At 35.9% G+C, this 19,036-nt stretch overlaps 1 protein-coding gene across 2 annotated transcripts in view; it reads left to right on the top strand.

The window, feature by feature from the left end:
* The window catches only part of LOC306853456 (equilibrative nucleobase transporter 1-like), a 31,210-nt gene extending 12,490 nt beyond the window's left edge, over positions 1–18,720 (top strand). For both annotated transcript variants that reach the window (XM_079390886.1, XM_079390885.1), the window contains exons 4-13: positions 6,170–6,216; positions 6,308–6,384; positions 12,476–12,568; positions 12,648–12,787; positions 13,122–13,252; positions 14,025–14,168; positions 14,376–14,483; positions 15,177–15,363; positions 16,473–16,596; positions 17,373–18,720. In XM_079390886.1, the coding sequence (XP_079247012.1) occupies positions 6,170–6,216; positions 6,308–6,384; positions 12,476–12,568; positions 12,648–12,787; positions 13,122–13,252; positions 14,025–14,168; positions 14,376–14,483; positions 15,177–15,363; positions 16,473–16,596; positions 17,373–17,492 (1,171 nt within the window). In that variant the 3' untranslated portion in view covers positions 17,493–18,720. The remainder of the gene's footprint in view (positions 1–6,169; positions 6,217–6,307; positions 6,385–12,475; positions 12,569–12,647; positions 12,788–13,121; positions 13,253–14,024; positions 14,169–14,375; positions 14,484–15,176; positions 15,364–16,472; positions 16,597–17,372) is intronic.
* Positions 18,721–19,036: the final 316 nt, after the last annotated feature.

Here is a 19,036-nt window from a genome sequence, read left to right on the forward strand (position 1 = left end):
AGCCAATAACAGACCGTTTCATTCTAGGGAGAAATCCTAGGGTTGTAAATGGACATGTAAAATAGTTTCTGGAGATTTTTTGCCCTTACCTAAGCCACATACCTTCTGTGTAGATATCAGAGAACAATTTAAAATACTGTATCAATGCATTCTATGGCGCCTTTAAAAATTAGGTTACACAAGTTTTCTTTTAAACATTCAACTCTACCCCGCAGGAAAACATTATTTGTTTTGTCTTTTTTTATTTACTCTTTGATTTTGTCAATCTTAAAACTTCTAGGGTGCTATGTTGGTTAAAATACACATGTGCGAGAAGAAACTGAAATGATAGCAAATGTTTTGGGTTTTCAGTCATAATTAGAGGGGTAAACTTTTTTTCTACAACATCTTACGAAATGTAAATGTTTTGTCTCACGCAGAGCGACCAAATGAGAAAGTGCGCTGCGGGTCTGGCCACATGACCAGCGAAACGGTGTTATCTGATCAACAGACTCGTTGTAAAATATCTGAACTTTCTGGGGATTCAACTCATTTGCAATCTAATGAGTTTTTGAGGGGATTTGGCGTCGTAAACTTTGTTAGAACGTGGTTCATTGATTAAAACAGATCGTCTTTCTAACATGTTCAGCGATCAAAGCATCTCTATGGCATCTATTTTATGATGTGCACCTGCGCGTCTGTGCGCCTCTGTCGAAGGTTTAGGCAAAAGTTCGCTGCCCGGTCAAAGGAAGTGGGCCCTATTGAACCTTTTCATGACACACATCTGGTGAAGTTAGGTATAGTTGAGAATTGAGTATTTATAATGTATTTATAATCTATTCGAATGTGGCTTTAAACTAACGTTTAGGATGTGATGAGATAGAAAAAGAAGGCGATAACCACAAACTTAAATTTTTTATTTATTTATTCATTTAGCTGACGCTTTTATCCAAAGCGACTTACAATTGCTATATATGTCAGAGGTCGCACGCCTCTGGAGCAACTAGGGGTTAAGTGTCTTGCTCAGGGACACATTGGTGTCTCACAGTGGATTCGAACCCGGGTCTCTCACACCAAAGGCATGCGTCTTATCCACTGCGCCATCACCACCCTATTTATAAATAAATACTGGTCCCCCAAAGATGATGATTTTAATAAGACGGTCTATGCTGTAGGAAAACATTCTTTAATTTACTTCATTTTACCTAGTTTTATTTCTTTGTTTCACTCATATATTTTTCAACCGTCAACACAAACACACACACACACACACACACACAAACACTCAACACATCTACACGTAAACATCCACATAAACAACCATACAGTTAATTATTTAAACTTTTATGATGTCTCATACAAACCTTTTTTAAAGAACGTTTAGAATCACGCTGGGTATCTTAACAAGGTGATGAAAAGCAGCATGATTAAACAATGATATAACTTTTGTTTTAACAAATAAGTTTAACCTAAACTTATAACAAACCTAAAATCATGATCCTTTAGACTAGAGCAAGGATTAGAAGCAGTCAAACGATCCTCTGAGTAAAGCAAGACACTTACAGAGATTTTTCTTTAGGAATTGGACCTAAATTAGATAGATAAAGAAAACACACACACACACACACACACTGTATAACAGGTTAATGAGCTCTTTCAGCATCTATAGTTGCGATAATGCATAAAATAACTCCGTTATAGGGTTTTAGCTACAGCTGAATGATAAAACAAAGAAAAGAATTTGTTGCCAATTTGCAGCTGTCCGGGAAAGCTCTGTGTGTGTGTGTGTGTATGTGTGTGTGTGTGTGTGTGTGTGTGTGTGTGTGCGTAAGAGAGTTTGAATAAAAAATGTTTTAGGTAAAGACGTGATTAACTACAAGCATCCTAACTTAGAAACACAACACTATACGGTTTTCCCCCCAAAACCGGTTGTTCAACACATTTAAAAAGTCGTAAGAAAGTTTATTGTGTTTTGAAGAGAAAGTCAGATACGGTATATGAATTAAATATTTTATTATTGATTAATATGATAGAATCACGCTGAATTTATGAGGTTATGTATTAATACTGCTTCGTGTACTCACCGGTTACTGTATACATGTACGAAAGAAATGCATACACAAAATTGTTTTATAAAGTTTTTAGTCTGTCATTACAAATATCTTAAAGAGAAAAACCTTTCACACATTCTGTTTTCATTTGTCTCAGGATTCTGTTACACAAAAACCACTTGAGCGTGGACACAAATCCTACATGAACGCTAAAAAGGATGACTTTTTAAACTATTTTACAGACACTTAACACGTCTGTATCAGGAAGATATTTACGTCATCGCAAACCATCAGACACGTCAGTTTGTGGTGATGAGATGGACTTATCGAATATTTGCATGTTTCTTATATCAGTTATTTGATCAAATCTTAGTCAAATAAACCTATGTAGACCAGTTGTTTTTATTTTAATAAAACATTATACTGTGAAAAATGCTACATTTAAACCCTGAGGTTAATAATACCATTTTTAAAGTGAGAAAGACAGTCTAATCTGTTGTAAAGATTCTGAGAAGCATTTGTGGCAAATAGTCATTTTCAGTCTAATATAGATCAAATTCATAAAGAAAAATCTCTGTAAGTGTCTTGCCTGCTTCTAATCCTTGCTTTAGAGCATCATGGTTTTAGATGAAAAACTTATTTGTTAAAACAAAAGTTATATCATTGTTTAATCATGCTGTTTTCCTCATCTTGTAGAGATGAAAACATAAATACACATCATAATAGTCTAAATGTTTAACTGTATAGGGTTTTGTTTTAGTATGTGTGTGTGTGTTTTATGTGTTTTATGTGTCTCTACAAGAGTGCGGAAATTTTAACATGTTCAAACTTGAATGAATGTGCAGCTTTCAGTGCAATAGTTTGATTTGCTTCAGCTGTAATAGGTTTAAGGTTAAAACAGCAAGACTTAAAGAGCTGTCTTTCGCAAAGAGCTGTCTTCACCTAAAACATACACAATCCAAAAGATTTACAAGTTTTGTGTTCTAGGTGAGAAATTTACACCAATAAAGGTTCCCACGAACATTAGAAAATAACATGTATCCCCTCTGGCTGTTAAACGCCTCGGGTAAATAATTTGAAACGTAGGTCTGTCAAATGAGTAAAAGTTCAGTCATACGTTTCGAAAACTTTTCTGAAGTAAAAAATTATGTGTTTGTCACAAAGACAAACAAAGAGTTATCTACTCGTGAGAAAACCACTTGGGACACATTATCATCAAGCTATTTTAAAGAAATTGAAGAATAAAACTAAAGTTTAATTTAAAGACAATTGACATCATGACTTACTTTAGTGACACACAAAGTGTTTAAAACTTTTTAATCATGTTTAAAACTGTCGGTGTAATTATTTTACTGAAGTTTTAAGTGAAATGTATATTTGTTCTTTTACAGTACACATACTATCTACAGTGTAGATTAAAATGAAAACATTTCTTAAATAACAACAAAAAGTAAAAACAACATATATGGTTTTGCTCGTATTTAAAATGTAGCATACTCAGATTTGTGTGTGTGTGTGTGTGTGTGTGTGTTTTCTTTATCTATCTAATTTAGGTCCAATTCCTAAAGAAAAATCTCTGTAAGAGTCTTGCTTTACTCAGAGGATCGTTTGACTGCTTCTAATCCTTGCTCTGGTCTAAAGGATCATGATTTTAGGTTTGTTATAAGTTTAGGTTAAACTTATTTGTTAAAACAAAAGTTATATCATTGTTTAATCATGCTGCTTTTCATCACCTTGTAAAGATACCCAGCGTGATTCTAAACGTTCTTTAAAAAAGGTTTGTATGAGACATCATAAAAGTTTAAATATTTAACTGTATGGTTGTTTATGTGGATGTTTACGTGTAGATGTGTTGAGTGTTTGTGTGTGTGTGTGTGTGTGTGTGTTTGTGTTGACGGTTGAAAAATATATGAGTGAAACAAAGAAATAAAACTAGGTAAAATGAAGTAAATTAAAGAATGATTTCCTACAGCATAGACCGTCTTATTAAAATCACACTTTCTCATTTGGTCGCTCTGCGTGAGACAAAACATTTACATTTCGTAAGATGTTGTAGAAAAAAAGTTTACCCCTCTAATTATGACTGAAAACCCAAAACATTTGCTATCATTTCAGTTTCTTCTCGCACATGTGTATTTTAACCGACATAGCACCCTAGAAGTTTTAAGATTGACAAAATCAAAGAGTAAATAAAAAAAGACAAAACAAATAATGTTTTCCTGCGGGGTAGAGTTGAATGTTTAAAAGAAAACTTGTGTAACCTAATTTTTAAAATGAAAAAAGTCTGGGTTATATAGTACGATAGAAGTCTTAAGCTTGACAAAAATCAAAAGCCTATTAAAGGAATTATGGCACTTAAATAAAATAAGACAAACAAACATTTTTCCTGTGTCCTAGGTGAATGTTTAGAAGGAAACTTGTATAGATTAACCTCATTTCAAAAGTGAAAAGCTTTATGATGAATGGCGAATGCTTTCATCCATTAAGAAATGTAAAATATTTATTAAAAATAACTTTGTTCTAATGTTAAAACATTACTTTAATTCTTTTTAACATGCAAATCTTCAGGCCGGTCTCTCCTCCGGCGTTAGAGGGCGGTTTGTGGGTGTGGTCTGACCGCAGTGCTCCAAAGCTCATTCTCAGTTTTGACAGCGCGGAGCACAGATGTTTCAACGTAAGATGGTCAGGGCTTTTTCTTTTTGTTTAACTTTCTGTCAGTGCAGCTAATGGTAGACCACAAGATAGACTTCGACAAGTATCTTATGCTGGTGTTTTAACGATCGCCGTAAGGTACACATTTGTTTAACTTTTCTACCGTTGTGACAACTAGTTTTAAATTGTATCTTATACTATCTTATACTATTGATTTAACGGTCTGATATTTTTATTTCACATCACGGTAAGAGAAGTCGACTCTATTTTCTTTAACTTTGTATCTGTTATAAACTCAAACTTTAAAAAACAAAAGTACGACATAGATTTTTATAAATATATATTATTGTTTTAACTAACGCATCCGATGCTCGTTTGTTATAGATGGAACGAACTCTTCTTTTTATTTAACTTTGTCAAAATAACTAGTTTTAAAATTCTAATGATAGGAAAACTAGCGTATTGTTTAACTAACATGTCAATGCTTTTTTGTTTTAGTTTTTCCTAAAACTGTTTTAACAACACTAGCACGTCTTGACTTTTAGGGAAAAACACAGGCGTACCATGGTAAGATAAAAACAATTCTATATTATTTAACTTCGTATATGTTATAAACTCAAAACTTTTTAAAAACCAGGACATAGGTTTTGATAAACGAACGCGCTCACTTCTTCTATTTAACTTTGTCAAACGAACTAGTTTTTAAATTCTAATGATAGGAAAAATAGTGTATCTAATGCTTTTTTGTTTTATTTTCTACGTTTTTCCTGTTTTAACAACACTAGTCTCCACTTGTAGGGAAATAAACAGTCTTTGTACGTTTTACGCACACGTTTGATGTTTTTTCTTGATATGTATGTGGAAACACTTTAATAAAAACTTCCCTTTACCCCATTTAACACAGTTTCATCATTTAAAGTTTAAAGCACATAGCATTGGCCCCACACACACACAAACACATTGTCATAAATTCTTAAGTTCACTATAAGGTCAATAAGATGGCCGCTTAGACGGGGGCTGGGGGGTGTACAAAACAGGTGTCCAAACAGGTGTCCAGTTATGGGAGGGGGGTGGAATTTTTATGAGGGTAATAAAATCAATCATTTTGACATAACGTATACTACTCTCTCTAGTGTTGCTGCTGTGTCCAATACAGACCAACCTCTTTCAAAGCAAATATTCACACAGCACATAAATCTCTTTTATTTCGAAAGAGCAATTTAATGCATCCTTGCTGAGTAAAAGTGTTAATGTCTTTTTAAAAAACTTACTGACCCCAAACTTTTGAAAGGTATTTTATGTGTGGCTTAAGTGTCCAAATATTTTTGCGGACACTTTATCTCTCAGCTCATAAATCTAAATCTGTAATAACTCAGTCCATTATGTTTCCATATGTTTTGAGAAGAAGGGCAGAGCAAACATCAAGTAGGTTCTGTCACCATTTATTGAACCACTCTCATATTCTCTTGTTATGATTTACTTTACAGATCGGTTTACACTGCAGGAATGTTGTTAATAGCCTTTTCCAGTCCTGGTAAATAGAGGGGTTTTTATCTTTATTTGACCTTTGGTATATTGATACATTTCAGTTTGTTTATAGTCATAACCGATTTTCACTCCTGCAGTGAACTCCGTCCTCCTATTCCCTGCTCTGTCCGTCATTGCTGTGGGAGGAATTCTGTTCTTGGTGACCAACATACAGGTATTGAATATTTCATCATGCAGTGAGGCTTCAAACCCATTATGATATGTAGTAACAAATGCACAACCTGGTCTCATGGCATAAACGTACCTGGGTGCACTTTTTAGCGAGACCGTTTTTACGTACCTTACAGCACGTGTCGCCACAGTTTCAAAGAGAAATGTCCACTGAGTGGCGCTAAAACACGGGTTAAATATGTAAACCCTGGCACGTTTTTATTACGTTGCTTCAGGTACGTATTGTGGCAGTTCAGAATTCAAATATCCGGGGACCATCGCTAAAAATGAATGCTCTATCATATTGGAAATATGCCCTACACCAAACCCAACCCTAAATCTACCTGATAGTGTTGGCAAATGCAAAACTGATATAAAAACACATTTGTTGATGCAACCATGCTATTTGAACTTCCTTATATGCAGATTTGAACTGTTTTGTCAAACCGTAGTTACACGGGATTCGAAACAGAGCTCCTCACCTCTCAAGTACGTCTTTGTACTCTGTGAGTTCCCGAGCAAACCTGAAGCTGGATATGTGTAATGCTAATGTTCAAAAGTATCAGTTTTCAAATTTCCCAGCATATTAATATTGTCATAACATGTTATTCTTCAAGTAACTGTGTGAAAATTACACTTTATTAATCAAAACTCTGTACATTTGTCTGAAAAGGAATTAAAGGCGTCTGAGTTTTACTGCCTCTAGTGTTCATTTCTTTTGGAAACTGTAGTGATATGTACTTATTGGTACGTATTTCGCGTCTCGCTAAAAAGTGCGCCCAGGTACATTTATGCCATGAGACCAGGTGAGCTACTTCAAAAATGCTTTTCACTGGCTTTTCTCAGAATATGAGGGTGTTTTCTGATTTGACCTTCACATGCTACACTGTTAAAAATTGCTGAAAAAAAACGGCCAAATTTTGACAGTAACATGCTGTTTTTCATTAAAACAGTGCATTCTGGGTAATATTTATCATTTTCGAGAAAGTAGCCTGCTGCTATATATCATGAATAAACAGCGTTCAAAGTCGACACACTGAGGCTGTGTTTCAAATCACACCCTACACCCTCATTCACTATTCCCTGAACTGAGTGAATTCAGACTCTAATGATCAACTGTTGTTAATAACTTGGGGCAGTCGTGGCCTAATGGATAGAGAGTCGGACTTGTAACCCAAAGGTCACAGGTTTGAGTCTCAGGTCTGGCAGGGATTGTCGGTTGGGGGAGTGAATGTCCAGTGAATGTCTCTCCACCCTCAATACCACGACTGAGGTGAGACATTGCCTGAACCCCCAACTGCTGCCCACTGCTCTGGGTGTGCGCGCAATTATATATACAGAGCACAATTTCAGAGTATGGGTTACCATACTTGGCCACATATAAGTTAAGTTAACAACTTTATTAATCCCACAAGGGGCAATTCAAGTAGGGTAGCAGAATCACACAGCAAACACAATACATCACATAGAAGATACAAAAAAATAAATAGAAATAAAAAAAAAATAAAAAAATATCACTTCACTTTCACTTTTAAACAGCTTTCCCAGCTTCACGCGTTACTAACCAGACTGAATTTATTTCTGTCAGATGTCTACAGAAGATCTTAAGAATGAACAGAGATTTAGATGATGATGTTTTATTGTTTTGTTGGATGTTACCACTATGGAGTTCAATGTTTGTTTTAGCTGGGCTCCTAACCCTTGACTTTTGAACATTAGTTTTTGTTTGATTGCTGTAACTTTGTCTTTAAGATGCATTAGTTATGGAAAAGTTGTTTTGGTTGGTTAGGTGATATTGTCTATTTAGTCATCATCATTGTCTAATAGTTATCATTTCCTAGACTGGCTTAGAGTCTAATTATATGAATGTTGTTTTATATTTTTTGATTTTGCCAGTGATTTACAGCATGATCAGTGTTGTGACAACCAGAAAATAAGAAGTATTTAAGAACAGTTTGGGTTTAAAACTTTTTGAACTACTATGTCATTTACACTCAAAGCGAGACATCAAAATCAGCATATGAATCTCAACAATAGTGACAATCAAAAGCTTCATGTTCCAATGCATGCTGAGTACCAGCACAGTACAAAACGTCTCTATGTTACGTATGTAACCCTAGTTCCTCAAGGGAATGAGACGCTGCGTCTGAAAACGCTAGGGGAATGCCTCCAGCGTGACCGCGCTGAGATACAAGTATATTCTGTCCAAAGGATTAGCAAGACGTCACGGGTGGGTAACGTAATGGCCAGGGAGCATAAAAGCACATGCGGTGGAGCTGGCGTGAGCTTCTAGGAAAGAAGCAAGCGCTGGCAGGGATGCCGGAAGTGTGGCATAGAGACCACAAGCTAGACGTCTTGTAAGGAGACTCACTTAGAGCCTACTACTCACAGATGCTGTCTGGAGCTCTGGCGAGCGGAGGCCTCTAGAACGCTCTCAGTGAAAGGTGGCCTGACGACACTCACCGAAAGGTCAAGCTCTTGGAGCGGAGGCCTCAGCATGACGACTCTGGATCGAGAGGAGGCCTGCTACGCTCCATACACCAGGTATCCTGTGAGGAGGAACAGCTACCCCTCACAAAATGACGACTATCGGATTGAGAAGAGGCCTCTAAAACTCTCTGAGTGAGAAGAGGCCTGTGACACTCGCCAAAACGGTCAGGCTTTAGGAGCAGAGGCCTCAGCATAATGACTCTCTAGAACTGAGAGGAGGCCTGCTACGCTCCACACGCTGGGATTTTGATTTTAACATAAATGTCAAGAGCCCAACTAAAGCAAACACTGATCTCAAACATGGTTACTTGAAATGAAACAAATCAACATCTAAACCTTAGTTAATTCTCAATAAGATCTTCTGTAGATGTCTCAGTCTGCTTATTAATAAGTGGAGCTGGTGATGTGGTTTGTGGGGTTGTTTAATCAGATTTTGAGAGATTTGCATTTTATTTCAGTTGATTTCATCTAAGGCGATGGTGTTTCTCTTTTCTTCAGTGATTCTGTTTGTTAACAGCAGGTGTTCATCACTAATGCTCAAACAACACTTAACTAATCACTTAATTACTTAACTGCAAGTTTTAAAACTTACATGGTTTAAACCAAGGGGAATTTGTTTACTCAAATGGTTTGAGTTACCCTAACTTGTTGGCTTTTGCAGTGTAGCAAGTGGAGGCCTTGAAAACTCTCAGCAGCGAGAGGAGGCCTACAACACTTACAGTGACCGTTTCAAGGGGAAGAATCGATATTGGTATGCTTTACCCCCAAAGCAAACCTCACAAACCCCCTGCTAAGGGAACCAGTCTCCTGAAACTGGCCTCTGGTGTAATCAGAGCGGCTCTAGCTGCTCTAGAGACCCCCGAAGGGGTGGCGAGCATCCCATTTCCGCTACGTTTCTGGGATGTATGCTCGCTGGAGATCGCTGCGCCCTGGAACACCATACGTGGCAGGGTTGGCAGACCATTTTCCTGAGGGCACTGAGGAGAGACGGGCACGTGTATCGCAGTGTATGCCATTCTTCCCCAGAGGGGCCGGCCCTCAGAAGTCCTGGGCCATAGGCAGCAGTATGTTTTAGCCGAAGACTATTCAGCAAGAATGACGGTCCGCAGATCTGCCTTCTGCTAGAAGGATTCGGCCCGGGAGCGCCACTCTGACTCCAACATTCTGGGGAGTACGAAAAGTGACGCTCCCTAAATGAGGAGCTAGAACACAGTTGGGGCTGCTCCACCCAGCTGCCCCTGCTGACCACTTCAACCTCCTCAGAGGAAGAGAGGTACAACATCGTGCTCCTATACACACATTTATCAGATGCTTTTATCCAAAACGACTTACATTGCATTCAAGTTACAGTTTTTACATTTTATCAGCTCCTGCTTTCCCTGGGAATCGAACCCATGACCTTGGCGTTGCTAGTGCCATGCTCTACTATTTGAGCTACAGGAAAGCCTACAGCTGTTGAAAGCCTGTAGAAAGATGTGCACATATATGTACACATCTAACTTACCATAGTTAGATGAAATAGATCATTTAAAATTTAAAATTAAATGCAGAAAAACAACCAGCTCCCTCGAGAGCTGACTCTGCGTGCTCTGCTCTCAAGCAGACCACACATGGACTGTGTGTATCCCAGCAGTGAAGAACACAGAGCCTGTAATGCGATCTGCTCTCGCCAAAGTTGCTTAGTTTTCAAGTCACTGTGTAGGGACAAACAACACAAAATAAGTTTACTCACCACACAGGTCGACAGACACACCAGAGTAGCGGTTGCTGAATGACAAAAGCTGACGCCGGTTCCACCGCACGTTTTTTTATGCTTCCTGGCAAATTACGTCACCCGCCCGTAACGTCTCGCCCGACAGATTACACTCGTATCAGAGCGTAGTCACGCTGGAGGCGTTCCCCTAGCGTTTTCGGATGCAGCTCAAGCTCCTGAAGAGGAACTCAACAATGACTCCCAGCATGCATTGCGCCATGAATAAATTATGCCACTGAATTGTCTAATTATTTTCTTGAATTCTTACTATGTGCTTTTATTTTATCTATGCTTTTGTTTCGGTGTTGAGTTTTAGTAGCATGTTTAGTGATGTTTAGAAATATTTATTTTGTGGATTGTCACCATTGTTGAGATTCATATGCTGATTCTTGATTTGTGCATGTATTTGCTATAAATTATAACAAAGATTTTTTTTTATTAATGAATGATGTGTTTTAATGTTTATTTGTAACTAAGTGCTAGTTCTTTTGCTCTAGTGTCAATTTTCAGTAAGAGAAGTGACTTTAAATTAAATTAGGAGTAAGAGAACAATAAGTATTATCAATCCATGAACAACAACAGACTTCTTGTTTTGTTTAGCTCTTTTTTGCCATAACAAACATGTTTCAAAAACACATTGTTGCAGCAGCCAAAGAAAACTTAAAGTCAAGGTTCAAGAGCCCAACTAAAAGAGAATGCTGATCACCATCATGGTAGTGAAAAAACATTTAAACCTCTGTAACTCTCAATAAGATCTTCTGTAGACTTCTGACAGAAATAAAGTCAATATGGTTAGTAATGTAAAGCTGGTAATGCTGTTTTTAGAAGTTATTTAATCAGATCTTGAGAGATTTAATGTATTTTATTTCAGTTGATTTCATCTAAGGCATCATAATGCACAATCATCATTTAATTAAACACAAAATTATCTCATTAACTTCAGCACTGATTCAGTGCTACTTTAACACTGTAGTGTGGACACATTATAAGTGTCCATTTAAAACATGATTTTGCTGAAGCGTTAAAGAGTTAAAGATGTAAGATGACAAAAAACAGCATGAAACATAATTTAACAGTTATAAACTCTGATTAATTTACGGCAACAAACTGTAGAAAAACAGTAACATGCTGGCAACCGGAGCTGCCAGTAGATTACTGTTAATTCAAGAAACAAACAGTAATATACTGTAAAACATAACAGTCAGATTTACCAAACAAAACAAGTTAATTTCACTACAATATTAGTGAATGCTCATAGGAAAAAAGTTATGCAAAATCATTTACTGATAAGAAGAGTAAATATTTATCTGAACTGTATTAATGTGTCTTTGCACAAGAGAGATCTGTTAGTTCAATTTAGTCTCAAGTCACTATTATTTGTATAGCGCTTTTAACAATGCAAATGAATCAGATCATAATTATATGGGATCCCAAACATAAAGACAGTAAAGGTAGTATTTATTTTTTTATAACAAAAGACTCAGATATTTTTGTTTCAAATGGAACTTGTGTTACTTGTAATGCATTACCCTCAACACTGTCTGTTTCTGACCTTTAGAATGAAATGTCATCTTTTAGAAGACTTTGTTATGGTTGGCTACCCTTTTTTCATGTGAAGTGATTATGAAAGCATGTGGTGTTGCTGTTGTGTCCAATACCGACCAACCTCTTTTTAAAGCATATGTCCACACAACATAAATCGCTTTTATTTGGAAAGAGCAAGAAATATTTGCTCTGTTTGTGAAATACAAATTTTTCTTGTTTTCCATTATGTGAAACATTTAACAATGAAATGCCCTCTTATAGGATGTATCTACTAGGATCAAGCAGAAATCTCATTTGCTCTCTTTAGGTGGGGAATCTCTTTGGCACTCACCGCTCCACTATAATCACTCTGTATAATGGAGCCTTTGACTCTTCCTCTGTGGTTTTCCTCATCATCAAGGTAGAACACCTCACACTGGAGAGAAAGATAGATTGCTGGTGAAGTCTTGAATCATGATAGTCACATCTATCTCTTTCAGTTGCTGTATGAGGATGGAGTCTCTCTACGAGGGTCTTTCCTCTTCTTGGCCTGCTGCAGTGTCATTCATCTCTTCCGGACTTTTGTGCTGATGCCTCGTACACATATCCCACACCCGCTTCCGGAGAACTACACCTATGGGTAAACAACACATTCAACACCTCTTCCTTCAGAAACATGCTGATATGAATGCCTTCTCTTGGAGAATATCAGCTACATATGAAACAGCTGAGTTTTTTTTAATATACATATATTTGTATTAGCTGCAAACAATATGAGAAATTTGCCTGCAGGAAAACAACAAACACCAAGAGGATTTTGTCCTCTGTCTTGTTTTTTTTTTTTAAGGTGAAATTTTTTAATAATATTCCGAATGCTTGTTCTTCACAGATTGACTTTATGCTTCACTGTCTATACCGGACATGTTTCCTCTAACAATGCTTTGCCCATGTCTGTCTCTTATTTACTGTGGTAGGATGAAATGTGGAGGGACTCGCAATTATACAGTTGCAAAGGTCGAAGAGAAAAACATCCAAACTTCCCAGGCTGAAGAGGAAATTATATTTAAAGAGACTTCTCCTCAAGGCCAAAACACAGACATTATGGGTAAGGACATGTTCAGCACTTCACAGTGGTGCCATTAAACACACCTATTTGTAATACATATGCTGAGCCTTTGCAGTATAAAGATGACTGTCGAAACAGCTCGCACATTTTAAGCTTGTTTTTAGCTAAAAAAAAACAAAAACATAAAAACTGCAATGTAACATACACGGTAAAAAGTAATGTAATGTTTATTGAAAAAGAAAAAAAAAAGTCAACACAATTTGTTTAAGTTACGTTATCATACGTATGTGGTGAATATATGATAACATTATATGCAGTTTTACTGCAAAATACTGTCAAATGTATGGTTATTGGAAGTAAATCTATGAATTACCATAGAATTTATTGTGGAATATAATAAAAAGACATTCCCAGTCCCTGCATGACACATCACATATGATTATATTTTATATAGTTAATTTTCAGGCCACTTATGATGAAATTTGATTTATCATTTGGTTTTCAATTTTAACATCTGTATTATCATGCTGGTTATCATTACATTTTCTGTAAACTGAAGGATGCAAGGACATTTTTGACAGTGCATCTACTAGTGATTTTATAGTCACTTCCTATCTAAGTGCTTGATCAGTCTAAGCTGCAATGTGCTTGAAACGACAGCCACATTATTGTCCTGTATTTTCTCTGCTAGTGCTCTCTGATTAAGCACTTGCATTACGTGTTCCTTCCCCTTTTTACTTTTACTAATACTTCATTGTGAAATATATCATGTGAAGTGTATCAACACTATGAATGTATGTGTTTTTGTCAGAGCGTAGTTTCAAGAGCTGTTTGCTTTCCTGGTTCTTCTTGTGGCATCTGCTGTGGCTTTCAGTGATGCAGTTGAGACACTACTTGTTCATCGGGACCTTAAACCCGATGCTGCATCATCTGGCTGCTGGAGACCCAGGCCTTGGTATACACACACACACATATCACACAGACACATGGTCCCTTTATCCTCATGTCCAGCTATTTATGGGCAGGTGAAGCCATGCCTTTGAGCAGTATGAATAGATATAGACATGCCAACAGGCTCAGTCTGTGTCATGTGTGTAAACTCATGAGCTTGTGTTTTCTTCATTTTCTCGGCTATGAACAGTCATGTTGTTTTTGCTCACAGTCAGTAGATACACAAATGCGTTTGCATTTACTCAGCTGTGTGGGATCCTGTGTGCCCCCTGGAACGGCCTCATCATGGACCGTCACAAAGGAAAGCAGCGGGAAGCAGGTCAACACATAAATGCACAAATTTCCTTAGGGTCATATGAAGAAAAATCTAATTTTCTGTCTTTGTTTTGGAAGTATTCAGTATTCGTTATATGAAAACATTAGAAAATGATAAAAGAGCATTTATCAAGCATGGCATTAGCATTGTCATCTTTTTCATCACCATCTTTTTTTTTTTTTTTTGCTTAGGTTCAGATTTATCTGCAGTATTTTGTAAAAAATGCTGAATATCCATTTATGCAACAGACACACTGTAGGCTATTATCTGCTAAAATGCAGATTCATCACACAGCATTTTTTATGCAAATTAGATTGGGGAGGCATTAGAAAGTTTAATTTGATTTAATAATTTATTTACAGAAGAACTATTTAAACATAACATTATATTCATATTTACTACTGAGTTTAAAATATTTTTTCATAAATAGTAAAATGTCATTATTTAATTAATAGTAAAATCCTTTCCCCACCCCGTGAAGAATTTAAAAGAAAAAAGAATGATTTTACAGAATTTAAATCAGTATTTATTTAATATTGTTTATCATGTATACCATATAAATAAACTATTGCAACAAATTGATTTAGTTTAATGATAACATAAAAGCCAATTATTTAATATAAAAAAAAAAATGTCTACAAAAATTATTTATTTTTCTGACAATGTAAATTCATTGTAAAATATTGGACTATACAGGACAAAGTGAACAAGAGGCAGACTTGAAGGCAGCCATATTGTCTCTGTTGCTGACAGCGCTGCAGGGTGTGCTGTTTTCAGTGTGTGCCGCCACCCCCATCCTTCCTCTGCAGTACCTCACCTTCATCCTGCAAGTCCTCAACAGATCCTTCCTCTACGGAGGAAACGCTGCTTTCATCAGTGTGGCGTGAGTCATCACAGGCCCATAAGAACATCAAAGGGATAGTCCAACTAAATATAGTCCAACATAGTCCAAACCCAAACCTGCATAACTTTATTTAGTTGATCAATCCCAAAAGGAAACATAAAAAAAAAAATGGCTGCAGATGTACATTACTCTTATGAAAAACACTTTAGCATACTTTTAAAAAATGTACAATAATAAATAATAATAAATTTAAGTGTGAACAGAATTTAATGTGTTCAGAAACTTAATTGCATGTTGTTTACAATTAAATTAAAAGGTTTTCTAGTTTAAATTTAGATTAAATGCAGTTATATGAACTGACACACTTAAGTAGGACTTTAAGTATATCTACTTTATGTAATTTCATAATTACTTCTATTGTAATTAATGTAAACTATGCATGAATGTAATTTCTGTTGAAACCTTTATGCCACATATTAATATATTTGTAATTAAACAATAGTAACAATGAAGTTGCAATTTAATGCATTTCAAATATATTCACTTTAACTGTAATATCAAATAACACACTACAGGTTCAAATTATAATCAAGTAATTTGCATGTGTATTAGTATCACAACAGTATAGTCAACAAATGAAAGTGTACTTCTTTAAAGCATGACAAATGGTGATTAAAAAGTATTTAAAATACTTAACTGGACATTATTAAAAAGTGCATTTAAAATGTGTATTTAACTGTGTTAAGATCCATTCATGGCAGTGTAGTGTCTAAGTACACTTAAGTGGCCTTTTATTTAATTAATTTTAGATTATCTCCAATTACAGTTTATTAAAAATATACTTTTAAGATTTACTTTACTTTTGTCATTTAGCAGACGCTTTTGTCCAAAGCGACTTACAAATGAGAAAAAGTAACTAAAACTAAGAGTTACAACTCTATAAATACTATATACCCACATATGTAAGAAAATAAAGAAATTAAATAAAATTGACACATGCATATAACAACATTCAATACAATACAATTCAGTACAAGCACACACTTATTTTTCACAAAGATATGAATCCATAAGTAAAAGAAAAGAGTTTTGGGTATTTATGTATAATTGTGAATATGTTTGTGAAGGTAATTTTTTTTTTCTTTCAGGTTTCCATCCGTACACTTCGGAAAGCTATTTGGAGCGGTGATGGCTCTCTCAGCTGTGTTCTCACTGCTCCAGTATCCCTGCTTCACCCTCATTAAAGGACCCCTGGGTGGAGACCCTCTTTATGTAAGCTTCTGAATGCTTTCCCACACGTACGTGCATTTTGTGATAAGGATAGGTCACATTAGCAGAATTTCACTGGCAAAAAAATGTCCATTGTCTCTTGTCTATTGTGTAGTGAAATGAGTTCACACAGAAGTCACGTTCAATGAAGAAAATCCAACTTGAACTCATTGCAAAATCTGCACTGCAAAATCTTTCGCTCTCACGTGAAATTACTGATTATGTTGATTCCTATTTAAATGACAGGAATTTTCCTGTGAGATTTCACAGAACAACAGTAAATGTGACCACAACAAAATAAACATAGAGTATGTGAGCAAATGATAACCTTCCAGTGGAGATCATGGTTTAGCTTTCATAGTGTGTGATTATTTATTGCAGGTATGTTCACAAAAACATTGATTATGGTTTATTGATTTGCTTTTTATTTCTATGGCTTTGTCTTTCCTTGGAACTTGTTTCTCTACCATTAGCCTATTTAAGGCTGACAAACAACTCACATTTTTCTATTTCTTAGGAAGAAAAATGTTGGAGTCAGCTTCAGAATAAAAAACAGCTGTTTATCTTTTGAAGTCCTCTAGTCCTAAGCAATGAAAGGCATTTGTTTGGTAGATAAAGGTTCAGCATATTTGTCATTTTTCTGAGAAGTTTGAAACTGTTGACACACCCATCAAGAAAAACAAAACAAAATAACTTTTTATTTAAAAAATTTCTGACATTTCAAAAAGCTCCTAGTTTAGATCAAGTGTTGATTGACCTGTAATAATTGATTTCTCTAGGTGAACATCGGTCTGACCGTTCTGAGTCTCCTGGCCTTCATCAACCCTATTTATGTTTACCTGCACTGTCGGCGTCAAGCAGCCCAGCGGGCCAGTTCCAACAAAAGTGCCTCTTCATAAGCCCTCTAGACAAAGGGAATATCAACCTGACCTATGACTTTTAAAACCGGCTTCTATTTCTTGTTAGTTTTTCTTTACAAAAACTACACAAAAATGTATGGTGGAAAGACATATTTTACTAACCTTTCAGTGCCCTGTTTTGCAGAGGTTGACTCTTGACGCTGTGATGGTATGTGGTATCTCTGCTGGTAATTTGCCACTTCCCCACCCTCTTTAATATTTTTTATGCACATGAGTTGCTGGGTCTTGCAATAAGGAGCCAACCTTGTGACCATGCACACATTCACATTCAAAGATTTAAAGAACATTAGACTAAGAAAATATCCGATGAAAAATGAAGAAGGCACTGGTTATCTTATGCCAGGACACCATCCAGTGTACAAGATGACTGCTGAATAGCAAAAATGTTTTTGTTGCAAAAAAAGAAAAAAAAAAGAAAAAGATAACGACTATTAACAAATCAATCATAAAGCTAGAGATAAATCATAAAGGGACCACCATTAAAATATGTGATATGACAGGCATATTTTTGTGACCAAACAGGGGAGAAATGTCTGGAAATGTTCAACTAACTATAACACCAACTAAGCAGCGAGTTAATCCATGCATGTGCACAAACATATAGTAATACTCAGCAAATGTTTACATGCTTGTTGGTTATAGGAGCCCTCTGCTGGACACTGTGAAACACATCCTCCTCGGTGCTCCTAATGAAGTAGCTAGTATTACAAATATACAGTATTAACAGTATTACTCCAAATAAAGGGAATTTGTTTAGTGAAATTAACTGAATGTGTTACTGTTGTAATGTTTGTCCATAACTTCTTCAAATATTGCCAGAACCTGTAAACGTCCTGAAACATTGCTTCCTGTGTGTTCTTAAGGTGCCATTAACCAATCAGTGTTGTCATGTAGTCATTGTCCAGCAACTTCACATGCCATTTATGGAACAGTAACTGTGTAAATAAGTAAATAAATAAAAAACTGCACTTTAACTATGGTTCTATGTAAAGGGCTTGTTACAGGTTGCCAAAAAAAGTGAATAAAAATAAAAATTAATAGGCCAGACATAGCATTAAAAGCTTTGTGAATCAATATTTGTTATAATTGTTACAGATGTAAAACATGTACCCAAGGTGCACCAGCAGATGGCGCACAATGTGGTGTTTTTGTATAAAGCTTTGCACCCAAATACACATGCTAAATAAAGTTTTAAAAATGTAATGTCAGTTTAATGTTGTGCATCTTTATTTTATTTTTATTTTTTTTTGTAATTGTTGTAATTAAGATTAGGCTATATCTAAACTTAAGACTTACTGCAGCCCTCTTGGCTAGGCTTGCTGAGTGAGTCCCAGCTGCCTGGTTGAGAACCACTGGCTACTTGAAATTCTCTATATTAAACAGAGTCTGCTAGAGTGAAGTACAGCATACAGCATAGATTTGCACTGATTTTAAATCAAACCCCACTTGTTTTGTTTCTTTAAAGAATCTTGAAAAACAAAATGTATAACAGTCGGTTTCCTCAAAAATATTAAGCAGCACAA

This window comes from Barbus barbus, assembly GCF_936440315.1.
Source record: "Barbus barbus genome assembly, chromosome: 33".
Taxonomy (NCBI): domain Eukaryota; kingdom Metazoa; phylum Chordata; class Actinopteri; order Cypriniformes; family Cyprinidae; genus Barbus; species Barbus barbus.